Source organism: Hyperolius riggenbachi, chromosome 2 (assembly GCF_040937935.1).
Source record: "Hyperolius riggenbachi isolate aHypRig1 chromosome 2, aHypRig1.pri, whole genome shotgun sequence".
In the NCBI taxonomy this organism is placed as follows: domain Eukaryota; kingdom Metazoa; phylum Chordata; class Amphibia; order Anura; family Hyperoliidae; genus Hyperolius; species Hyperolius riggenbachi.
In genome coordinates this window covers 126,494,811-126,521,484 of record NC_090647.1, presented here as the reverse complement: position 1 = coordinate 126,521,484, position 26,674 = coordinate 126,494,811, and the positions used below count along the sequence as shown (strand labels likewise).

Sequence of the window (26,674 nt, the reverse complement as noted above, 5' to 3'; positions counted from 1 at the left end):
AGGATGATAGTTATGCCTCAAGACGCCACCAGATGGGGTCATAGATATGAGACAGTAAATGCCACACAGGAAGAATCCCTGATCATTGCACTACTGACACATTGCTAGCACTCTCCGCTTCACAATCCAGAGGACACAGGTAGTCTTGAGCTGCACACGCTACACACCATGTTGGAGGGGTTGGGGGTACAGACACAGCAGGGAGCCAGCAGGCAAGAGCAGGATCACTAGTGCACGATCCTTATGCTCCTCTGCCATTAACAAAACCTGCTCCACCATCCATTCTGTGCTGAAAAAGGCTTATAGGCTTATACGCGAGTATATAAAGTATATATTTATTTTGGATGTAACTCTGGAGCATCCACTTTCCTTGTCACATAGCTAGCAATAGAGGTAACCTCCTATTATGTATTTTATCATTATATGATAATTTTAAATTCTTCACTTACTCAACTTACTGCTATGCACATGAGCTTAAAAAGTCCTTTTTGTGTTTGCTTTTTATAACTGATGGTACTGATGGGCAAAAGTTGGCAGTGTAGAGAGAATCTGCTCATTATGTGTAGTACTGGAAGCCTCTACAGGTAGTCCCCTGTTGACGAACGAGATAGGGACTGTAGGTTTGGTCTTAACCTGAATCTGTCCATAAATCAAAACACTGTGCCATCTATACTAATCAGAAAAAGTGGCAGTGGCGAAAATATCAATGGTAGAGCATACACTCCCAATAATCAGAAAAAAGCATTTGTCAATTTCAAAAACATGTTTATATTTTATTATTCCAAAGACATAAAAATATATATTAAAAAACACATGGGATGGCCACCCCGTCACACCATAACCACCCTAATCACCATTCACCTCAGCATGCACACGCCGGCATCTAGGACTAGAGGGACAAGTGTAAATATGGCCACAGAGTCAATCTAGCAATATTGGCACAAGCTTGGGTATTGGTATTGCAAAAAAGCCATGCAGCAAGCAGTTCATTCTTCAAAGAGTAATATAGCACAGACCATGGCAGGGGAGCGATCCGGCAATCCAAGCGTAGATATAAACAGCGATTTAAGCTCTATAGAATAACATGGACATCAACACATATATCACGATCTTCAAACAACTTGAAGTAACCTCACCAAAGTGTTGTCAGAAGCGGCTGTATGGGTTCCACATCAGAATCACACCATACAGTCAGAGATATAATCAGCATCGATCAGTTTATCTCACCATGCTTCTGAATAGAGGCTGTGTGCTGGTCCAGGCACCCCAGTGCATCAAAAGGACTGTCCTGTAAACGCCATGTTGAAGAGCCTGCCTGGATCCCCTGCGGGTGCTCGTGCCTCCCAAGTGGTACCCACTCTTAAGTCCTTGTCCAAGGCAGTGTGCGATATGGCTGGGGAGGCCGATGGTGGGGGTCTCAGAGTGGTGCCAGGGTGGAGAGCGGGACGGCGTGGCGTCCCATGCAGGCGGATGGTTACCCCGACGTTTCGCCGGCTTCCCGCTTTCTCAAGGGGCGTGGCTACCTCCGCCTTCAACTTCCTCTAATATCTGTCCTTGCGGCCAATCATACATGCGTACGCTTCCGCCCACTAGTGACGTCAATACGCATGTACGTACGCCTGGGCACAGGGGTCGGTCATGCGGCGAGGTGGGAAGTGTATATACAGTATATATTTATTTTGGATGTAACTCTGGAACATCCACTTTCCTTGTCACATAGCTAGCAATAAAGGTAACCTCCCATTATGTATTTTATCATTATATGATAATTTTAAATTCTTCACTTATTCAACTTACTGCTATGCACATGAGCTTAAAGAGTCCTTTTTGTGTTTGCTTTTTATAACTGATGGTACTGATGGGCAAAAGTTGGCAGTGTAGAGAGAATCTGCTCATTATGTGTAGTACTGGAAGCCTCTACAGGTAGTCCCCGGTTGACGAATGAGATAGGGACTGTAGGTTTGGTCTTAACCTGAATCTGTCCATAAATCAAAACACTGTGCCATCTATGTCACCTGTACCTCCTCTGTCTTTTGTACCTTCATTGTCCCCTTCTGTGCCACCTCTGCTTGCCCCCCGCACCGCCCAGATTGTGTCATTCCACCTGTTTAAAAAACATATAATTTATCTTCGAATATTTGAAAATTTTCTTAAAAACTACAAGGTCTTTTTAATTTTTTTTAAACAAAATGAGACCGCCACAGAGAGTAGCCTCAGTGGAGGTAGCGCAAGCTCTAGAATTCTGTATATTTATGAAAATAGCACTCCATATAACATCTTCTATACTAACTCAGTATTGTCTTATTTCACAGAGATCTGATGAGGAGGCTATTGTGGACCAAGGAGGAACAAGTTCAGTGCTCAATATACATTATGAAAAAGAAGAGCTTGAAGGTAAGACTAAAACCTTAAAGAGAACCTGAACTGAAAATAAAAAGTCAAAATAACCATATACAGGTCATACCTACCTCCTATGTAGTCTACTCCTCAATCTCTTTCTCCTCCTCTGTGTCCCATTTGTCCACTGTGATCAATGGATTTCTCCGTCCTCCATTTTAAAAATGGCCATTACCCTATAACAGCTTCCTGGTCAGCACACTGTTAAACTGTAATATCGCCCACTTGAGCCATATAACTGACAGCAACTGGTATATTTCAGTTCTGACAAAATATTGTCAGAACAGGAGGGATCACTATAAGAAGAAAAGGGTGAGCCAGGCATATTTGCAGGTGGGCCTATTCGTGAGTATATACGGTAAGTTCCTCTATTACTCATCAAAGACCGGCATTAGGCACTGTATATTAACCATTTCAGCCCGCTGGGATTTTTCACCTTGTGCAATAGAGCAATTTTCACTTCTCATTCTCATTCGCCAATAACTTTATCACAATGAATTGATCTATATCTTGTTTTTTTCTGCCACCAATTAGGCTTTCTTTGGGTGGTACATTTTCCTAAGAATTATTTTTCTCTAAATGCATTTTCACGGGAATATTAAGAAAAATATGGAAAGAATTCAATATTTCTCAGTTTTCGGCCATTATAGCTTTAAAATAATACATGCTGCCATAATTAACCCTCCTGGCGGTTTGCTAAAAAATCGCCAGGGGGCAGCAAATCTTTTTTTTTTCTTTTAATTTTTTTTTTTTCATGTAGCGAGACAAAGTCTCGCTACATGATAGCCGCTGCTCAGCGGCATCCCCCCAGCCCCTCCGATCGCCGCCGGCGATCGGCGATCAGGAGATCCCGTTCAAAGAACGGGATCTCCTGGAGGGCTTCCCCCGTCGCCATGGCGACGGGGCGGGATGACGTCATCGACGTCGTGACGTCAAAGGGGATTCCTATCCACCCCATAGAGCTGCCTGGCACTGATTGGCCAGGCAGCGCACGGGGTCTGGGGGGGGGGGCGGCTGCGGCGCGACGGATAGCGGCGGATCGGCGGGTAGCGGCGGCGATCGGGCACTGCAAAGTGCTAGCTGCGTGCAGCAAAAAAAATTATGCAAATCGGTCCAGCGGTGCCTTCCGGCGGCATAGCCCGAGCTCAGCTCGGGCTTACCGCCAGGAAGGCTAAAACCTATGTATTTTATTTGCCCATTTGTCCCGGTTATTACACCATTTCAATTTTGTCCCTATCACTATGTATGGTGCCAATATTTTATTTTGGTGTCCATCACTATTTACAAGCTTATAATTTAAAAAATGTTCGTAATATACCCTCTTCACATGCATATTTAAAAGGTTCAGACCCTTAGGTAACTATTTGTTTTTTGTTTTTTATTTGGGTAATTTTTGGTGTGGGAGTTAAACAGTTAATTTTTAAATGTACTCATGTGGGGTTATTTTATAAAAAAAAAATGTATGTAGCTGTAGTTTTACTATTTGGTCACAGTGAGATATTTTTTTTACGTCTTCTCGCTTCCAGAGGACTAAGAATACGGGTAACTTTTTTTTTTTTTTTTTTCTTCAGAAAGACTGCGGCCTCTGATGAGAAGCCGTTGGTTTTTCTGCTGGGGACTTAGATCGACAAATGGGAAATATATTCCCATTCATTGATCTCTGGACTAACTGGGGGTGTCACGGGCATTTGCAGCAGCGTGCAGCTGCCCAGCAGCTGTCGCCTGGACATGACAATCACGTCCAGGCGGCAGTAATGGTTTAAGTGGATTTAAACTCAGAACTTCCTCTCTGCTCTGAAAAATTAGACACAGCATGATAATCTTTAGGGGGAAAAAAATCTGAAACATTAGCTATAGCTGAGGTATGGACAGTTCGAATAATCCACAGAGTGTGCTATCACCAGGTTTGGCAAACCCTCTCACAGTCAATATATTGTCAATATATTGTTGAGCACACATCCATATGCTTCAAAAGTTCACATATAAATCATCTTGATTCCAGTGACTCAACCTCCTTAGCGGTATGGACGACTATATACGTCCATTACCGCCGGAGGTCGCCACTCAGGCCCTGCTGGGCCGATTCTGATGAAATAAAAAGCAGCACACGCAGCCGGCACTTTGCCAGCCGCGTGTGCTACCTGATCGCCGCCGCTCTGCGGCGATCCGCCGCGAGCAGCGACGAAAGAGGGTCCCCCCAGCCGCCCGAGCACTGCGCAGCCGGAACAAAAGTTCCGGCCAGCGCTAAGGGCTGGATCGGAGGCGGCTGACGTCAGGACATCCATGACGTCACTCCGCTCGTCGCTATGGCGACGAGGTAAGCAAAACAAGGAAGGCTGCTCATTGCGGCCTTCCTTGTTTATTCTGGTCGCCGGAGGCGATCAGAATGACGCTTTTGGAGCGCCCTCTAGTGGGCTTTCATGCAGCCAACTTTCAGTTGGCTGCATGAAACAGTTTTTTTTTTTTTATTTAAAAAAAACCCTCCCGCAGCCGCCCTGGCGATCTTAATAGAACGCCAGGGAGGTTAATATTGTGATCCTCCACCATAGACACCTGATAGCATACAGACTCACCACATGTATTGGCCACTGCTAGACTGGCCAACTGTGCACAAATCCAGGAAGCCTAGGAGCCTCAGGATCCTAGTGTCTTTACAGGTTAACGCCACTGGACTGCCTTTTATCTCCCACAATATCTTGCATTGTACCTCAAAAAGATTCTTTCATAGCGTGATACCGTAGACCGCTTTATTATAAATCACACTCGCATGTTCCGAATTTTCATATGCACACACAGTTTTTTCCACGGGCTCTCCCCTGTTGCCAAGCTTGTTTATATTACTGCTTCCAGCATCCCACCTGCCGCTCTGCCTCAGCCTGCACCGCCGCTCTCCGGGTCCGCTGTGTACTTCCTGGTACGTCCAAGTCTCAGCCCGATCAATTTCTTCACTCCCTTGTAACTCATCAGGGTCTTATCAGGGTATTATGGTGTACATATTTTTTTTTTATCAAAATGTCTGCATTGTAACTGTTGTATTAAGGGAAATCAAGACTTTCCTAGAAAAATGAGTGCAAATTGCACATTCTTAATATAAAAGCTTTATAAAAGTGATTGTTTTCCCCTCCCTACGCTTCCAGACATATAAAGGAGATCGTTCATAAAATCAGTGTGCCATTGTTAGTGATTTGCATTGTTGTTTACTAGTTTCTATGGCAACACAGTTTGAGACCATGCCAAGCAAATTGCCCATAATAAATAATGTAGAACTGTTGAGAGCGCCTTCCACTTACAGATAGTATTGTTTTGTTTTTGTTTCTTTATAGCCTTTTCCAGCCTCATAACAGAAGGCTGGAGTTTTCATTATGGGGGCGGGTAAAGTAATCTCCGTGTGTGATGTGTGGGAAAGGTAAAGGTGCATTTTTATTGTACGTTGCTCGGTTTTTCCTCGTTTATATTAAAGAGGTTTATTCTAATTCCAAAGTAAGAAAGCGCAATTTGGCTGAGCAGTTTCTCTTGAACAGTGCAATAACTGATAAAGCAGCGAGTGCCTTCAATAACTGATTCATACCGCTGCTGTCTGGGGAAATGGACAGAGGTGTCCTTCATTATGACTATTTCACCAAAACTGTGGTGAGTTTTTTGTGTGTGCAGAGCCCTTTTTTTAATTCTTATACATTAACATTTCTTTTTTTAGTTTGGGAAATACTTCTGATATTGTTTTGACACAGTATTGTCACAGAATTGTCACATAGTTCAAAGTAACACCTTGCAACATGATGTTCTGTGTTCCTTCAAGTCTCTTAGAAATAGTTAGAGGAACTTAACGTGTACCTGAGACACAGGAAAAGTTTTTTTTTCTACATGCAGTACCCGGGGCTTCCTCCAGCCCCCTTCGGCCTGATCACTCCCCGCAGCCGTCCTCCACCACTTGCAGCCTCCTCAAATTAACCTAGTAATTTGGCTAGTCAGCACATGCGCAGTCCGTCCGAGCTTGCTCCGCCATTGTGAACCCGCGGCAGGGAGTGTTCTGCGCCTGTGCAGTAGTACTGCACAAGCGCAGAGCTCTCCTGGCCACAGGAGCACACGTGGCAGAGCCGCACATGTGCAGTGAGCCCCGGACTCCTGAAGTTACAGCGCTGGATTGCGGAGGCTGCAGGCAACGGAAGAGGACGGTGAGGGGACTAATCAGTGCAAAGAGAGCTGGAGGAAGCCCCAGGTATGTATAAAAATTTTTTTCCTTTGTCTCAGGTACACTTTAAAAGAAACCCGAGACAAATAAAAGTTTTATACATACCTGGGGCTTCCTCCAGCCCTCTCTGCAGCAATCGCTCCCACGGCGTCTTCCTCCGCTTCCTTGTCCTCCTGGTAGTAACCCCGTTAGCTTGGCCTTCCGACGTGCACTGCTCACGGCGCAGAATGCTCCCAGGTGCTGGAGTGAGATGGGGGTGCGCGCGCAGCCACACTGCGCATGCCCCGACTGGTCAAACCTATGGGGCTCCTACCAGGTAAACGAGGAGGAGGAGGAGGGAGATGGCGTGGGAGCAATTGATGCAGAGGGGGCTGAAGAAAGCCCCAGGTATATATAAAACTTTTACATTTATTTGTCTCAGGTACACCTTAAAGAGACTCTGAAGCAAGAATAAATCTTGCTTCAGAGCTCATAGTTAGCAGGGGCACGTGTGCCCCTGCTAAACCGCCGCATACGCGCCGCTAAACGGGGGTCCCTTCACCCCCAAACCCCCCACTGCGACACTTGGTCGCAGGCTTAGTCGCTCCTGGAGGCAGGGCTAACGGCTGCAGCCCTGCCTCCATTCGCGTCTGTCAGCCGCGCATCGCCGCCTCTCCCCCGCCCCTCTCAGTGAAGGAAGACTGAGAGGGGCAGGGGAGAGGCGGAGATACGCGCTGACAGACACGCGTGGGGCAGGGCTGCGGCGGTTAGCCCTGCCCCAACCAGGAAGCGCTCCCCCGCTGCACGGAGGGGGATTTGGGGGTCAAGGACCCCGTTAAGCCGCGGGATAGCGGCGGTTTAACAGGGGCACACGTGCCCCTGCTATATATGAGGTCTGAAGCGAGATTTATTCTCGCTTCAGACTCTCTTTAAGTGAAAATACTGGCAGAGACTGTGGTGGATTGTATCTGGCAACAGCGCCACCTAGCCGCAGCCATTTTTCCTATGTCCGATATTGGACCTTTGTGGGTAAAGGCCAATGTCGGACATAGTACGACATAGTATTTTAGAGGGTTAAGCAAGGGGTTGAGCCTGAAAAGTGATGCTGCCATGTTACGGTTTTTCATTTAATTTTCTGTGTTCTTAGTTGAGATCGGCTTACACGATATTCAGTTTAGCGTGTGTTTAGGAGTCTTTGAGATGTTGTGAGCTGGTGTCCTCTCTACCTAATGAGCAAGTCAATGTACTGTTTTCTAGCTGGGAAAACTGCGCGATTCAGTGTATACAGGCCTGTCACAAACAGCGATTGCCTGATTCCCAGAGACAATCATTTGTTATATAAACCTTCTCCTTTATACTGCTGGAAACAGTGAGGATACTGGGGAATATGCATGTGCATGGCGTTATACCTTTTATTGTGATCTATTTGTATTGCAAGGCCGCAGGCAGGCCATTTCCTAAGCAGCTCATCCTTTACAGATGCATTCAGCAGGAAAATGAACATGCAGTCATTCCCTTCACCACAGCCCTCTTTATTGCTGAGAAACAAATTTTATTTGAGGATATTCCGAGACATATTCAATATAATCATGTTCTCTTTTTACACGTGTTGGTTTGCGCAGTGTTACATGTTTATAACCGCAAACTGATTTTACCGCTGTTGCACTATTTACATACTAGACTAGCATCCTTGAAGCAGACCTGAACTCAGAACTTCCTCTCTGCTCTAAAAGATAAGCAACAGCATAATAACATTTAAAGAAAAACCTTTCTTTGTTATAGTTGGTCCACATCCTGCATTAAATCTGCAGCGTGTCTACTTCCTGCTTTCATGGAAGCAGACCTATTGTTAACATCCTGTGTTTACAAATTGGATTCCTGAGCTCACACAGCTAAGTGATCACATTACGGTGGTGTTTAGTCACAGATGAGGGGGAATTAGACAGGCTAAACTCTCTAAATACATACAGGGTGCATTGCTCTGTTTTCCTGCTGTCTTGTGCAAGAGTTCAGGGCCACTTTAAAGAGGAACTGTAATGAAAAATGACATAATAAAGAACGTCTTAATTTTCATTGATAGATTAAGTCAGTGTTTGTCCATTGTATCACTAGTGGTGACATCTTTAGTTCTGCCAGGTGATCTGTATAGAATGTTTGTTTAGTGAGAGTTCTATGCACAGAGGGAGATATTGCTTGCTTGGCAGTTGGAAAAGGCATACTTTTCCACAATACTATGAGGTTCACAGACAGCAAACTGTCAGGACCATGGTCCATGACATCACCTGTGGTAGGGTTTTCACAGAGACCTGATCTATTTGAGAGAAGGTAAAGATTTCTTGTGGGAAAGTGGGTATCCGCTACTGATTAGGAAAAAAGTTCAATCCTGGGTTAAAGTTCTCTTTAAATATCCCCATTCCTAAAATCTTATTCTTTATAAAGCAGCATAATCTTTTCTGACACTATTGTTAGCTTGTTTTCAAAACATTTTTATTAGTGGAAGACAAGACATGTTAAACAAACCGGGTTAATGGCGTTGAGTATAGAACCGCATTTTGAAAATTATTTTTAAGTACTCTGTGTTTAGTCAATAAGTTACCCTATCTGGGGTCTTAATGATGCTTATAAGAAAAAAGGCAGTACAAAATTCCAAACAACTGAAAGTAAAATGTAACGATTGGTGTCAGCAACACAGATTTTTCTGATTATTGGTGATCTGCAGTATCACCAATAATACAGATGCTATACCTAATTATGTGGTGATCTGCAGAATCACCAATAATGCTAGTATAACTAGACACAGGACACCTAATGTGGTATTGTGTTTGGTGCAACAGTAATAAGAGAAGTTATCTCCCGAGAAGCGGGAGACACAGACAATATTGCAGCCAAGGATCCCCTGAGGGGCAGGGGATTCAGACTGCACTGCAGCCAGTGGACGCCTGAGCAGCAGGGACCACTGGCGGTGATAGAGAGTATGATCACCTGAAGGGCAGGTGACCAAGGCTAAACAATAGCCTAGGATTCCCTGAGGAGCAGGGAATACAGACTATACTGCAGCCAAGAATTCCCTGAGGAGCAGGGAATTCAGATAGTACTGCAGCCAGTGGACACCTGAGAAGCAGGGACCACTGACTGTGCTGCAAGTGAGGTCACAGGTGGAATGAGTGATTAAGACTGTACTACAGCCAAGGATTACCTGAGGCGCAGGGAACTGGACTGTACTGCAGCCAGTGGACCCCTGAGGAGCAGGGATCACTGACTGTGCTGCAAGATGATCTCCTGGGGGGCAGGTGATCAACAGACACTATTTGCAACTAACAGACACCTGTGGAACAAGTGTCACAGATAGTACAGTAGGACTGATCACCTAAGGGTTAGGTGACAGCCCTAAGGATTTCCCTTACTAGTGGTAGACCCACTAGTGGGGATAGAAAGGTCAGACAAGCAAGGTCAGCAACGAACGGACAGATACAGTACAGAGGCGGAAGACTGATTCGTTATCCAGGTACAGGCAGAGTCGGCAACAGTAGGCAGATAGGCAGAAGTACCGAATCAGAGAGTAGTCAGGAGAACGAGAGATCATAACAGATAATACAGTAGTAATATAGCAATACTAATCTAGGTGTGAAGTCCTTGGTTTCAACACCTGGGAACTAGACTAAAGAATGGTACACAAGTCTAACAATATAATAGTACTTAAAGCGGAATATAACCCTGCATTTCAACTTTGCTCTAAAACATTATTTACAGTATATTATATGCAACCAGCATTTTTTTTTACTAGACCAGCATTGGAAGGGTTACACACAGCTTTAAAGTTCCTGGAGATTTCTGCAGACGCATCCGAAGCTGACAAAGATACATTTTGTTTACATAAATGTATCTAAGTGTTGAATGTGACTCACTCTCTCAGGAGCTGGAGGACAGCCAAAGAGTGTGTAACATTTCTCAATAGATACATATAACTAAATAGAATGTAACAATCTGAACTTCTGCATATCTCTCCCGAAACCTTAAACCTCTGTGTTTAACCCTTCCAATGCTGGTCTAGTAAAAAAAAAAAAAAAAAAAAAGCTTTTTGCATATAATATGCTGTAAATAATGTTTTAGAGCAAAGTTGAAATTCAGGATTATATTCCGCTTTAAAGCTATCAACAGAATCTGACTAAGTGTGAATTCCCAGCTCCGGCTGGTTCTAACACACTGTAAGATCTGACTAGGGTCTGAGCGCTCACATGTTAGCATTCGCCAACAGCAGACAACTTGCAACTGACAGGCAAGCCCTATAAATACCCAGAGCGCTCCACAGCGCCGCCCCAGTCACTCAGCCAATCCGGAGCATAGCTGGAGTCAACTGATCGGCCTGATCAGCTGTCTCCCCTTTTACTTGTATAAAGGTCCTGTCGCCTGGCACGCGCGTAGTTCTTAATTTGTGTGCACTAGAAGGACCAGGCGAACCAGCAGCATGTAGCTGCGCGGCAGAAGCCGCCGGCTGGAACGCGGAGATGGCCGCCCTGCCGCTTGCCCATGCGGCGGCGTCTCCGCTATCCTTTACATAAAACTAAACAGATAACTATACAATAACTGTACCAGTAACAGTACCATTAGGAATCCTCTTCAAAGAAGAAAAGGAAAAAGTAAGTAATAATGAGGCAACACGTAACACATCGCATCCTAGTGTATCACTGTATTGCCATGACACTGTTATTATAACATGATATAGCCTCACCCTATTTCTCACTATTGTTAGCGTGAAGCAAACATGAGCTTAGAAAAATGCATAAAATGGCCATTGGGATAAGGAACCAGCACATTAAAGCCTCATGCACACTGGAAGATAGTCATCATTTGAAACGCCTGATGGAAGAGTGTTCCATGATCAAGTACAGAAGATGTCAAGTGATGTGATGGGAATGACAGAAGCATTCCTGATACTAACACATGCAGCAGCCTCCGTGGAAGCACATTCTAGTGTGAAACGGCCGTCAGGCAGCTGTACCCTGCACCCACCACCCACTTAACTGCGCACCAGGACCGGTATGTGCACCAGTTTTATATCTTGCTACACGTGTTAGTATCTGGAATGCTGCTGATTGCACCTTGAGAATGAAATAAGCCGTGTATGCATGCAGTGCCGACCAACGTTACTCTTCTTCCATGATAGTATTGGAGAGAGTTAAGCAAGGGTTGGGGCTGAAAAGTGATGCTGCCATGTAACACGGTCTTACGGTTTGTTTTCTTTTAATTTTGTGTTTTTAGTTGAGATCGGCTTAGACGATATTCAGTTTAGCGGCTGTCTAGGAGTCCTTGAGATGTTGTGAGCTGGGGTCGAGCAAGTCCATGTACTGTTTTCTAGCTGGGAAAACAGCGTGATTCATTATATACAGGCCTGTCAGCTGTCACAAACAGCGATTGCCTGATTCCCAGAGACAATAGTTTTTTATATAATCATTCTCCTTTATATTCTCCATTTGAAACGCCTGATGGAAGAGTGTTCCATAATCAAGTACAGAAGATGTCAAGTGATGTGATGGGAATGACAGAAGAAGGCTGCAACCCAATACCAGCTGACTGTTATTGTTAAACGATGCAGGATGTGACATTGCAGAAACAGACCATGGGTGGGAAGTGCTGTAGACTTTGTGGACACATACCATATATACTCGGATATAAGCTGACCCGTGTATTAGACGAGGTACCCACTTTTCCCTAAGAAAACATCAAAAAGTGATGGACTTGCATATAAGCCCCCTCCACAATAGCCAGATGTGCCCCCAGTACAATTCAGCTCCCCTCACCATAGCCAGATGTGCTCCAAGGATGATACTGCTTTGTCTAAAGACGTCGCACAGGAAGAATTCTGGATTATTGCACTGTTGAGAAGTTTCTGGCATGCTCTGCTCTACATGCCTGGGTACACAGATAGTCTTGAGCAGCGCACTCTGCACACCATGTTGCAGGGGATGGGGGCACGGACACAGCAGGGAGCCAGATGGCAAGAGCAGGATTACTAGTGCATGATCTTTACGCTCCTCTGCCAGTAACAAAACCTGCTCCACCATCTGTTCTGCTCCACTGAATCGCATATAAGGTGAGGGGGTAAGTTTTCAGCACATTTTTCTCCAGCTGGTGCGGGGTCAGCCACTGATCCCCCGGTTTGTTAAGAGCAGCCAGGAGAGCTGGTCCAGTGTGACTCTCCGCTTTGAGGCAAGACATGTCTAAGATGGCATGACACCGTCGTACCTGGAATGCAGCATAGGCCCTGGGAAGGTGGGGCTGTGTAGCTGGTAGAGGAGATCGCAGCACCAGTAGAGTTGAACTGCCACTCAGCCAAGGAGGAGGAGGAGAACGAAAGCGAAGAGGATGTAGCAGTAAGGAGAAGAGGTGGCAGGAGGCCTGCCTGCAAGCCGTGGAGGTGTCACAAGTTGGTCCGCTGCACAGCCACGTACTCCCTGCTTGCCATCGGTCACCAGGTTGACCCAATGGGCTGTGTAAGTTATGTACCTGTCCTGACCGTGCTTGGCAGACCAGGAATCCGTGGTCAGGTAGACCTTTGACCTAACGCTGTGTGCCAGAGATAACACCACTTGCCTCTCAACTTCACGGTACAGTTTGGCTATCGCCGTTTTTACAGAAAAAATTGCTGCCTGGTATCTTCCACTGCGGTGTCCCAAATTTAAGTAAGGCCTCAGAGTCCCCCAGCTTTTATGGTAACAGCTGGCGAGCTAACAGGTCCACCAAGCCAGCTGTCAGACGCCGGGCAAGGGGGTGACTGGCAGAAATTGGCTTCTTCCGCTCAAAGATTTCCTTCACGGACACTTGGCTGCTGTGCGCAGAGGAGCAGGAACCGCTCAAGGTCAGAGGCGGAGTGGAGGAGGGTTGCTGTGAAGGTGCAAGGCAGAAAGCGGCTGAAGATGCTGCACCTGAAGGAGGAAGAGGAGAAGGAGGGTGGCTTTTCTTTTGTGTGCTGCTTTTGCTCAGGTGCTCTTCTCATTGCAGTTAGTGCCTTTTCTCCATGTGCCTTCGTAAGGCACTTGTCCCTGCGTGAGTGTTGGCCTTTCCTCGGCTCAATTTTTGGAGGCAGAGAGAACAGATGGCATTGCTCTGATCCTTAAAACATTTCCAAACTGCTGAGCCCCCTTGGGGTGATGGCACTATGGTGGCATCAGCAGCTGACGTTGAAGGGCATGTTGGCTGGCTGTACATAGGTGGTGATATATGGCGCCGGACACTGCCACCAGCTGTTTCTGATGACGAACGCCCCCTGCTTCTTCCAGGAACTCGTCTCCTCCTACTCCTCTCTGACTCCCCCTCTGAACTTTCCCTTTGGTCAACTTGTCTCTTAGGAACCCATGTGGGATCCGTATCATCATAATCATCATCATCCTGCCCAGCTTCGCTTGCCTCAGACACCTCCAAAAATGCACCAACAGCAGGTACTTCATCATCATCCTCCTCCTCACACGTTACGTCCATAGTGTCGCCGCCTAACTCAGACATATGAGGTGGTGTAACTTGCTTAGCGCCTTCATCTGGTTGTAACAATAATGGCTGTGATCAGTTAATTCCCCACCAATTAACTCCTGCGAAGTGTCCAATGCAGCGGATGTGATGCTTGTAGTAGCGCTGGTGGCTGCAAGAGATGAGGTGTTCTGTGTTAAATAGTCAACCACGTCCTGACAATCTTGGGAGTTGATGGGACGTGCCTTCTTCTGAGCACTGTACTTTGGGCCAGGGCCGCACAAAATCACATCATCACGACCTCTCAAAGACCTGCCGGGTGGCTTTCCTCTGGGTCTGCCTCTACCTCTGCCTCTACCTGTTTTGTCCGTTGTGTCCATATCGTTGGGGATGAAGTGAAAGGTATGCACTGACTTGACTAATGCAATGTGCAGTCACACAGGTGCAGTTAACAGGTATGCACGGAGTGGTATATCACACTGCGTGCACTCACGTAGGTAGGTGGGTGCACTGAACACAACAGGTAGGTATATGCAGTGATTGGTATTACAATGTGCATCTGTCACACACAGACAGGTAGCGGACAGGCAGCGGACAGGCACAGTGACACTGCGTGCGCTCAGCTCACGTAGGTAAGTGGGTGCATGGTGAACAACAGGTAGGTAGGTATATGCAGTACTGGGTATTATAATGTGCACCTCTCACACACACAGGTAGTCACTGAATGTGCTGGGCCTGGCAGTGGCACACACACAGTATGAATTATCAAGGCTATCTATGCAACACAAGTGTCAGTGGGACACACAGAAAAAAATAGATCACAAGAACAAGATTAGCTCTCAAAAGAGCTGTTGTAGGGTGCTATTTTAGCAATAAGAATCAGCAAGGAAGAAGCTAAGAAGCCTACAAGAGCCTAACTAATCTTTTCCTATGAGAGTCTGCAGCAGTAGCAGCAGCTGTCCCTTCTCTATTTACTGCAGGCACACGAGTGAGTAAAATGGCCGGCGATGCCTGCCTTTTTTAAGGGGGGGGGGTGGCTCCAGGAGGGAGTGTAGCCTGTTTGGCTACAATGTGTCTGCTGACTGTAATGTAGAGGGTAAAAGTTGACCCTAATGGTGCATTATGGGGGCAAACCGAACTTCCGGTAAAGTTTGTGATTCTCCGCGATCGCGAACCCCCGGAAGTTTGCCGGGAACTGTTAGCCGGCGAACAGTTCGGGCCATCTCTAGTGCAAACTATGAGCTTTCAGCTCCTACTTTTATAATGAGTGGATGCAATATGGCTGCCTAATCTGGAATTTCCCTAAATCCCAGGTTCTGATTGGCTGAAATTTCCATGCGTAGCTCGCTATCTTTTACATTTAAAATACCCATAACACTTTTTTATTTTGAATTCCTTAATTATCTTAACTGTGAGAATCTACATAGGTTTGCAATGTTTACACATTCTGATTAGGTCATTTCTGACTCAGTTAATTAAAAATGGACGTCACCAGCCATCTTGTCTGCTGGTTGACTTATTTGCCCCAGACATTGGGACTTTTTCAAACATTAAACAATGTCATTCATGACGCATTTCTGATAACGTGTCCTTCTGCTAATTAGTTTGGAATGTGTCTGTACTTTCCCAGACATAAGATTGGTCAGGTTGACACTAACACTGTAAAGAGTCTTCCGCAATTTAAGTCTAATTGAAATATACAGGGCTTCTAATATACCTATTTAAATATAAAGCTTATTATATAATTCTCCTTAAAACAATTAATCATATAACATATAATTACACATTAAAATGTAATCATATAAAATCATGTTCTATATATTTGCCTTTCCTCCGGCAGATGTCATCATTTCATCATGTAACTAACAAGCAGTATTAATATTCATTTTATAATACTATGAAGCCGCCAGATGGCATAATTGTCCTAAATACGGGACAATAGAAAAAAACCTTGTAAAGCTCTATTGACATTCCAGAATTTTTGATAAGACCTCCTAACTTAAACATTCATGTGGAACACTTATAATGTGTTTTGAAACTTTCACTGCAGAATCCAGCATTTCAATGTATTTCAAAATATTAAATTATATTATATGTATTTATAGATTTTAACAATAATTATTTCTTTCTTTAGAAGGACTGTATTGATTATTAATATGTATATGGAATAACTGAGCAAATGTGTATATACATGGTTGCTGCAGTAATGTGAATTTTAAGCTTGTTTCTTTTCAGTCTTCACACAGTACGCTTATCTATAACCTTGATATTTGAAAGATGCTTTGTAACATAAACAAAACTGTTTTAGCTTCTTGTAACTTCACAGCCTGGAATATGCTGAGATGTCCTAGAGCAATATTTTGAAGTAGTACCCCAACTTAACAGTTTACAATGAAATTTTGCATAGAACATTAAAACTTAAAGCATACACATATGACAGCTTTTCCTGCATAAATAAAGCACTAGAATTCTGACAACATGGCTGCTGTCATTGTATCACAGGAATAAATAATCATACACTTTTTAAACTTTTGCAGCTAGATATGCTGTGTAAACTATCTAAACTTTAGATAAGCTATATAGACAAGTTACTTGTTATAGTTAGTTTTTCATCTCGGATCCGCTTTAAAACTAAGGGCCCATTTCTACTAGTTGGTCTAGTCTGCACCTAGTTTCACTAGTCTGCATAATTTCTGCTTCAGTTTTTCTGCATCCAGATTTCTGAATGTGTCTATTTAGGGCCCTTTTCCATTGCTGAAGTGATGTGAATGCGGCTACCTAGCCACATCGCATCACTTCCACTCCCGTTCGCGTCTCATCTGCATCGGGAGATGCAGAAGTTTATGCAGGGGATGGCGGGCGGAGGCGGCTGTGCGAGAATCTGCAGCATGCTGTTCCATTGCCATGCATTGGTTTTAAGACACCCGCGGTGCAATGGGGCTATGTAGCCGCATAACACAGCTTGTAATGGAAACGGGCCCTTGAGCCTGTTTCCACTACACGCGGATTCTGGATGCAGAAAAACTGACTCCAATGAATGCCTATGGGCCGGTTTCCACTAAACACGATTTACAGATTTCTGCATCATGCACTGTTTGTTATACAATAAAAAAAAGTTAGTGGAAACAGACCTATAGGCATTCATTGGCGTCAGTTTTTCTGCATCCAGAAGCTGATGCAGAAATCTGCAACATGCCATCCTTAATTTTTCTGCATCAGATAAATCGCGTTTCGTGGAAACAGGCCCATAGGCATTCATTGGAGTCAGTTTTTCTGCATCCAGAATCCGCGTGTAGTGGTAACAGGCCCTAAGCCAATCAAAAACTGCATCTGATTTTGACTGGCTAACTTGCATGCTATTTACAACAAATGTTGCGGCAGCATTGGTAACTTGGCATCTCATAAATCATCTCTGTGAAAGATCATTTATCAGACTAAAGCTTTATTATTTGTGATAGTTTCTTCAGTTTATCAATTAAAAAGTAAATATTTAATTTAGAACTCAACTGCATTTGTTTTTCATGTTCTATCACAACTACATTTATGCTATATTTTTGTAGAGAAAGGTTAATTTGTCCTGTTGCCAAAAGAAAATAGCCTGGCTGTCCTGCGGATTCTCTACCCAATCCTTTTTCCTGATCACCCAGGTGTGTCCCCTCTCCCTTCCCTCCACACTTAATTTTTTTTCCGGTGTGCTGGTGGGAGGGGGGACATGTGGTGGGGGCGGTGATCTATAGGGTCTGTTCCTCCTTGCACTAGAGCAAGTAGGTGACCTTGGAAGCACCAGCTTGTGAGCTCCACTCCCTTGCATGCGCCATAGCGTAATTTCATTATTACGCGGCACTGCGTTTTGCTGGAGAGGAGCAATGTGTCGATCCACATAGAATGACCTCATGCTGGATTAGATCCGGCAACAGTGCCCTAGTGATGCGCCCACGTAGTATTTATATTACGTAGTGCAGCGGTGGGGGATGGGGCTGGTTGGGATCAGAATGTCGGGCATAGTCTGACACTTTGATCTGAAGAGGATGACTTTGTGCTGGATTTTATCCAACAGCGGCGCCATCCAGCTGCAGACAGTTTTCCGGTGTCTGACTGTGTCTGATATTGGTCCTATGGAGAAAAAAGTCAATGTCTGACACGGTCCCCAGCCGTCCTCTTGCTTCTTGTAATAAATGGCAGTGGGAGGCCCATCTCCTTGTGTAGTGACAATTCATTGTGGTCATGGCAGTAGGCAGCACTTTATCACCAATCACATTTTAGAACTTCACAGTCCTCTTAAGAGCTAAAGATGTCCCCTCCCTCTCCCCTCCTGATGATGCATCCTGCCTACCTTTTGTCCTGGCCCTTACCGACAGACAGTCAGAATATCAGTAAAGCAAGAGGATCGGGCGCCAGATTTCCAAAACTCGGGGGCAAGGGTCTCTGAGGAGGCGGATACCCCAAGTGAAACGGCTGCCAGGCCGGACCTGTATCCTTCCCCCTACTGCTTTCCACAAGTCTGTATAAGCTTTTTATTGATGGAAGGTAAATCATTTTTCTACGTTTTGGAAACCTGTTCAAATCCTGCAACTAACCTGTTAAGTGCCAGGACTGTTTCAATTGAAAGACAGTCAGAATATGCAATATGCAAACCACATTCAACAGAGTAAGGGGTGTTTTAATTAAAGTGGACCCAAACCAAACATTTTTTTAATTCAAAATATTTAGTTGCACCACTCTGACACATACAAAGATAAATAAACACTCCTTCAAGCCTATGAGCATTTCAGTGCATGCTTTTCACCCTTCTCTTGTCATAACTAGGGTTATACTGGGGGCAGCCATTAGCAATTCCTCCTTTGCCGGACACCACCTACTCCACAAGTTTGCCGGATTCTGTCCCGGCAATATGAAAAGAAGGGAGCGGTTCCTCCAATAAATGTTAAATATTTTATATTTGTCATCATGCAGCTGAAAAAAGGCTGCTATTTATTATTATAAGTTAGAAAATAGATTTTATTTTTGAAATCTTGTATTTTTAATTTGGGTCCACTTTAATGCTGAAACGGCAGAAAATTAAGAGTGAATCCTTCTGTAACATTATAAGATGTGCTCAGTAGGTAACTTTCCCAAAAGAAAATTTTTATATGCATGAGTGAGGCAAAAGAGGGCATTATGTTAAGGTTAAGAAGGGGATGGGTACCCTTGTCTTTGACTGTATGCTTTGTGTGATCACACATATCAAAGGCTGGTCCTGGTATAATAAATATGGATTCCAGTCCTTCAAAAATTCAGTAGTTTTATCATGTGTGCCATTCCATGTAGTCATTCAGCTGGTAATTTCTGTGTCTCTCTCGCTGTCTCTCAGCAAACATCCTATGTGATATTTATTGTCATTGCCTACCAGTAAAGCGTCGGTAATCATTCACACACGTCTTCTAAATTAATAAGCAACTCAAAAAACAATTAACCTTGAGGAATTCTTCCTGCAGTCTCTAGGCAGATGGAGAATGTTCCATTACTGTGAGCTCTGTGCATCTCATCTGCCTGCCAGGCTGCAGATCCATCCTGTGTACCCTCTCATGTTGTGTTACTAATGATGAAGCTGAAATTCCACAGCAAGGAAATGGCCAATAATGAATGAGCCCAGGGTGAGCTGAGCAGTTCTCTAGTGCTGCCTGCCTGCTTAGTGCTGTCTTTTTTTCTTTCTTGCGATAGAAAAAGCAATGGGCCACAAATAGAATTGTCACATTGCTGTGTGCTTCTATTTGATGGCAATGCAATTCTTTTCTAATCCGATTACTGCAAAACAACTGAAGTTACCTGGATGGAAGAGCCGTGTGTGGGCATCATTGCAGTTGTAGTGCTGTGATTTTTCCTGACATCCCACAATGCAATAGGGGCACCTCTGTATTGGGGGCTGAGGAACCTGCATTGCATTGTGGGCTGTGAGATCTCCATCTTGGCTATTGAAGACATAGCTTGGTTCACACAGGCTTCTGCATGATGGTAACCACGACGTTCTCGGCAAGCTACGAAAGTGATGGTTGAAACTGATTAACCGCTGTTCATTAAACTGGAAGGAAGTGGTTAAAAACGACAAGTACAGCTTTTCACGTCGTCCGCCTAATTGCCACAGTAGATCCCATCATCTCGCCAGATGTAGTGTCCGAGATGGCTGCGTTCAATCGCAAAACACAACATGACAACAAAGCGTAGGTAACTGATGCTGAGCGCTTTTCTGATCGATAGCAGAAAAGCGTTTTGCATCAGCTAAACATGCCACCGCCAGCCATCCTGCTGAAGCCCATCTGAACCAAGCCTTACCTTTTCATTCCATGCATTCTCTTATCATTCCTGTACGTCATACTAATAAAGTATTTTACAGTTGTGCTCAAGAAGGTTCAGTCTTCAATTCAGTTCTGAAGTTGCGCGTTGTATTCCTTTTTTTTGTTCCTGTTCAGCTTTTATAGTGGGAAACCTCTCCTTGACTCCCTGTAAATGGCATGATGTTCCTGTTCTGTTTAATATTGGTAATAATATATTCATGGAGCGGATAGATTTCATATGTGCAGGAGGATAGACCATACAAATGTTGGCACTATCCCGGGCTGATGCTGGGGGTCCTTGTGTAGAAAGCCACCTCCACTATAATGTCTCTGCGTGCTCTGGAACGCTGTACACTAGTGTTTGAATTCAAAGCAAATGAAGAAGATTTTGGATTTGGCACTCAAGTGAATATACTTTTATTTCCATTTTCCACGATGGTGCTTCTTCCGAGGTGACGGAGTCTGCTTCGGAGAAAGTGCCATTGAGTGAAATGGCCATCCGGCTCCCAACTAGTGCCCAGCACCTTTTGTCTCCCTCTCCCTTCCTCCCTCTGCATAGCGGCGAGCAGCATGTATGACGGGAAACTCACTGACTCCTGACGTTCCATGGCTGACGTCTCTCTTCCTCAATGTGCCCTGTGTCCTCTCTATGGTTACAGCAGCGTCTTTGCCATGTGACACGCTGCTGGTAGGGTCTGGCTGTAACCATGGAGAGATCCGAGGAAGAGACATCAGCAATGGAACGTTGGGAGCCGGTGAGTTTCCTGCTATACGTACTGCTTGTCTCTATGCAGAGGGAGGGAAGGAGATGCCACCGAGCCTGTATAAATAAACGGAGGGAACTATTTTAATGCGGGGGGTAGCTTAATAATGGAGCACTGCTGACTACCTACATGGGGGTTGCTGCCTAATAATGGGGCACAGCTGGCTACCTACATGGGGTGGCTGCCTAATAATGGGCCACTGCTCGCTACCTACATGGGGGTGGCTGCCTAATAATGGGGCACTGCTGGCTACCTACATGGGGGTGGCTGCCTAATAATGGGGCACTGCTGGCTACCTACATGGGGGTGGCTGCCTAATAATGAGGCTCTGCTGGCTACCTATATGGGGTGGCTGCCTAATAATGGGGCACTGCCCGCTACCTACATAGGGGTGGCTGCCTAATAATGGGACACTGCTCGCTACCTACATAGGGGTGGCTGCCTAATAATGGGGCACTGCTTGCTACCTATGTGCGAGGGCTCGCTAGCATTTAATATTTTCAAGGAAGTAAATCCAGCCAGCCTTGTCTCTGCGGTGCTTGCTACTGAGCATAATTGAGCTGTCATTCAGGAGGTCACAGCATTGGGCAGCACATGGGCTCACATAAAATCCGTATGCCGCATACAGCTCAATAGTCTGCCAGGCTCTGACTGCCAAACACATTTTAGGTTCAGAAATGATATGAATGATGTCCTTCTTTGGCTTTAGGTAATCTAAGGTACAGCATCCCATTAAAATCTGAAAACCGTGGACACTTCATGAGGCCTAATGGAATTCCACAGCAGAGGGCTTGAATATTTGCCTAGAAACTCTGGAACACTGTACCCCCGTCATTACAGCATGCTGCTAATGAGCTGAGCAATCGGTATATTGTTATGGGACAGCTTTTACCCAGTGTGTCTGCTTGTGCATTTACCATACAGTACATTGTTCTGCAGAGTGTTTATCAAGATTATGCAAATATTTAATTTAACACATGAACTACACTGTGTCTGAAAATGCAGTTATAGAGCTGTTCCTTGTCAATGGATTGCTAATTCTGTTCATCCAGTTTGATTCAGGCAAGTTTACTATATTTCATAGCGACAAAGATAAACTCTGTTTTTCCAACCAGTCAGTGAAAGTGATAGAGCAGTGTGATAATTGCACAGTAGGTGAGTAGGGATGATCAATGAGATGAAAATATTTCCAAGATTATGCACATTTATGTACATGTTATGCAAATATATGCAGCTTGAAAATGGACCAATCAAGTTACATCCAGGTTTAAATTGATTGGTCCATTTTCAAGTTACATATATTTGACCCAAAAAAAGTACGTACTGTATATACTTGCGTATAAGCCTAATTTTTCAGCATAAAAATGTGCTGAAAAGTTACCCCCCTTGGCTTATATGTGAGTCAGTGGAGCAAAACAGGTGGTGGAGCAGGTTTTGTAACTGGCAGAGGAGCGTAAGGCTCGTGCACTAGTGATCCTGCTCTTGCCAGCTTGCGCCCTGCTGTGTCCATGTTCCCCATCCCCTGCAACATGGTGTGCAGAGTGTGATGCTCATGACTACCTGTGACCTCTGGCCCGTGGAGCGGAGCGTGCAAGCAATGTGTCAGCGGTGCAATGCCCGTGGACTCTTCCTGTGTGGCAATCGCTGTCTCTGATATCTATGATGCCATCTAGTGACTTATTGAGACACAGCTTTATCCTGGGGCACATCTGGCTATGGGGGACATCTGGCTACTGTGGAGGGGACTATATATCTGGGATGGGGCTTATACGCGAGTCAGTCACTTTTTCCTAGTTTCTGGGGCAAAAGTACGTACCTCAGCTTATACACGGCTTATATGCGAGTATATATGGTACATTGGCATACATTCGGAAGTATTTGGATATCATTGATCATCCCTACAGGTGGGTGGACTCAGAAAGCAAGAGAACTTATGAAACAAAATATTGGTGTCCTGTTTACACACCGTCCCAAGCAAACCTCGCTGTACATGTGCCATTTATAGTGCACTGCTTTTTAATTAATTACACAGTCATTTCAGTTGCAGCACGCTGTGAGTGTGAGGTCATTCTTTTTTTTTAATAGTTAGTGGGAGGTCCTTCTTAACACATTAGCAGCTTCAATAGAGTCATCTCGTTTGAGATAAGTGCACTGCTTTTTACCTCAGTGGGCCAGACCTCATTGTGCTGTAAATTCTTGTAGTGCTTTGATCTGTCTCTACTAGCAGAAAAAACAGAAACTGAAAGCAGAAGGCCTCTGTTATTGTCTCACACTGCCCCCTAGTGACAAGTGGCCATAAATACACATTACAGCAGTACTAATTAGAAGTAGCAAAATGTAACAAATAAAAAACAAATGTTATAAAATTAATTGGCCTGCAGCACTTGCAACCCTCTAAATAAATTGGCTGCTTAAGGGTAAATTATGAATAGCAATGCATCTGCAGTCCACAAAATGTATGTTGTCGTCTGCTGCAACAGAAGATTTAAAAACCACCAGATTTAAAACAACGGTCCATTCTACCTTTGCTTTTAAAAATTCAGCACGCTTGTTCTTGTACTTAACCACTTGAGGATCGCAGTGTTAACCCTACCCCCTAAAAACCAGGCCAATTTTCACTAAATTGGCCACTGCAGTTTTAAGGCCAAGCTGCAGGGCTGCATAACTCAGCACGCAAGTGATTCCCCTCCTCCTTTTCTCCCCACCAACAAAGCACTCTGTTGGTGGGGTCTGATCGCCCGCCTGTGTTTATTTTTGTTTATATACATTTTTTTTTTTTAAATAACATTTTCTATTTATATATTTATTTTTCCCCTGCTCCCTCCATCCCCCCAGCCAAAGACGCGATCGGCTGCCATAGGCTTCAGTCTATGAGAGCCGATCGCTCTCCTGTGTGACAGGGGGACAGCCGTGTCAAACGGCTGTCCCCAGTACAGCGCTGCTGCGGATTGCAGCGCTGTACTTAGTGAAAAGATAAGTCTCCTGAGCGGCGATCGCCGCTCGGAGACTGAAGGCGGGATGGAGCTCCGCCCCCCAAGCAGGAGATGCGCGTGATCTCCTGCAGTAGCCGGCCCCAGGACCTGATGCAAATTGGTGTTAGGCGGTCCTGGGGCTGCCGCCGCATTCATGCCCATTGGCGTGACGCGTTCATTGGGTAGTTAAAGAGTAATTGTTGGCATTAAATACAAAATCTATTTCCTATTGCAGGGTGTTACATAGCTAAAAAGGATGCTAACAAGGCAAATCAAACGTTTACAATAAATCTTACTTTTTTCCTAACAAGTTTTTTTTTCCCCATGCCCCCAGGCTCTATACTCATACACAGACGCAAAAGAGAAGTGACATGGCATGCTGAATCAGCCTCATTGGCTGAAGCCTCTGTCACTCACCTCTCTGCTATGTGATTGGCCACCTGGTCTCATCTTCACTGCGGTGGTCGCAGCTGCTGTTAGAGCGCAGGGAGGTGGGGTCAGAGGCTATCCCCTGTCACTGTCCCCGGCCCCCCTCCTCCAGTGGCATGTCCGCCCCCTTCTTCGCCCGCCTGCCGCATCTCCCGCCGCCGCATTCCCCCTCTTCCCTGTGCTGACCATTGGGGAAGGATAAAGGCATCGCACACAAACTCGCCTAATAAAGGTTCCAGGGGCTGCAGTTCCCTTCTATACTCTCTGCACTACCAGCGGCGGCAGTACAGAGAATAGATGGGAACAGCAGCGCTTGGATCCATTATTAGGTGAGTCTGTGTCTGCTGCATTTATCTTCCCCACTGTGCTCAGAGTAAGTGCGGGGAGGAGGGGGAACCGGGGGGGAGGGAGGACTTTGCCGGAGGACAGCCTCCTGCCAGCAACAGGATTGTTCTCATTTACTATATTAAAATCACATCAATCGTAGTAGCAAAGCACTGGAGGGGGCGGCTTGTGGAGAGGTGGGAGAGGGTGGGAAGTTCTGTTTGAATGCTCCAATAGCATGTATAGCGTGTTAGTTCCCCATCAGGTCCGCAGGAGGCGGCACTGATATGATTGGCTAGATGTTAGCCCTGATCATTTGATTCGTTATTTGTGGCTATTGCTGGGATATAAATGTGATATGTGTTTAATACTTCTTTGAGCATTGACAGCACAGCTTGATAAAGGGGTGGTTGCCCTGAAAACGTTGCCTTTACTGCTGTAATGTGCTACATATGAAAATAAAAGAGCATGAATATATGGATGGTGCCGGTCATCTTTTCTACTATATTAAAATCACAGAAATCAAAACTTGGAAACTACAATACATCTGTTATGTAAGTAGAGCAAGTATTTATCTACTTATATATGTGGGGTTTTTTTTGGGAGGGGGTGGGGGGTTGCATTTCATAGCTAATAGTTTCTCTTTAAAGCTGGATCTAACCCTATATATAATTAATAAAAAAAAGTTATTTGGCATCCTCACAATTTATATACTGTACCTGTAATACCGTTTCCGGTGTCTGAAGCTTGGCACCATGAATTACTCTTGCATATCATAGCATTGCTGCTATGAGTCAGGTTCGGCACTGAGCGCCATGTGCCAAAGTTACCTGCTTCGAGACTCTCCCCCTTCTTCTTATGGGCGCACCGGCTTTCCCAGTAGTGGGAGCAGAGATATATGATGCTATCTGATCATACTGTAAAGGTGCCCATAGAGCAGAAGATGTTTGGGCAGATTGACCAAGAGAAAGATCTCTCTCTGGTCAAATCTGATCGGAGGGAGATCTGCTGCCTGCTCATACACCGCAGACCGATTCCCGGTGGATGCAGCCAATTCCTGAGAGATTTCAACAGGAATTTGCTGCATCCACTGACCCCTCGATGTCCCCCTAATGTAAAATGGTCCCCCTGGTGCCCGGTGTTATTTACCTTTCTGTGTCCGCCACTGGCTCCCTCTTCATACAAGTGCCCCATGTGGTGGCTAGCATATATGTGGGCGCCTGTGTGGACACGTACAGGTAAATTATACTGAATCTGGTAGAACATTTTACATTACAGGGAACAGCACCGGGGGTTCAACCGTGTTTGCTGCTCGTCCTGATATTGCACACGGTTACCGCTTTTTACTTGAAAGAGGAAGTTGGCCCTACATATTGCAGCAAGTCTGACCCATACATGCAACCAATTTCACCCTGACATTGATCACATTGTCGATCCAATTCAATAATAATTATAGAATCAGATGGTCGATTGGCCGCCAAATCGTCTGATGTATGGCCACCTTCATTATAGTGACCAGATGAGCTCCCTCACTAATATGTATAGGGATTTTCTTCGACCCCTAACACATTTACCCAGTTTTTAATAGTAAGGGCCCTTTCACACTGGCACAGTGCAGCAAATAGTCGCACTGCTACGGCAGCCGAATGAAACCCTAGGGCAAAGTTCATATTTCCCTGCGTTTCGGTACACTGCGACAGAAGTCCCTAATCGTCGCAAAACTACATTACCGCGCATGATCCGCGGTATTTACGTCGGCCCAGAAGTCTGTGACTTCCATGCACTTCTGCATACCCTGAAACAGAGAGTGACCACAAGTGCGTGTCACTTCCTGTTTGACCAAATGCC

At 45.1% G+C, this 26,674-nt stretch overlaps 1 protein-coding gene across 1 annotated transcript in view; it reads left to right on the top strand.

Annotated features, from left to right (window-relative positions):
- The window catches only part of LOC137545771 (electroneutral sodium bicarbonate exchanger 1), a 252,382-nt gene that overhangs the window by 119,051 nt on the left and 106,657 nt on the right, over positions 1 to 26,674 (top strand). The window contains exon 2 of the mRNA XM_068267368.1: positions 2,313 to 2,394. Coding sequence (XP_068123469.1) covers positions 2,313 to 2,394 — 82 coding nt within the window. The remainder of the gene's footprint in view (positions 1 to 2,312; positions 2,395 to 26,674) is intronic.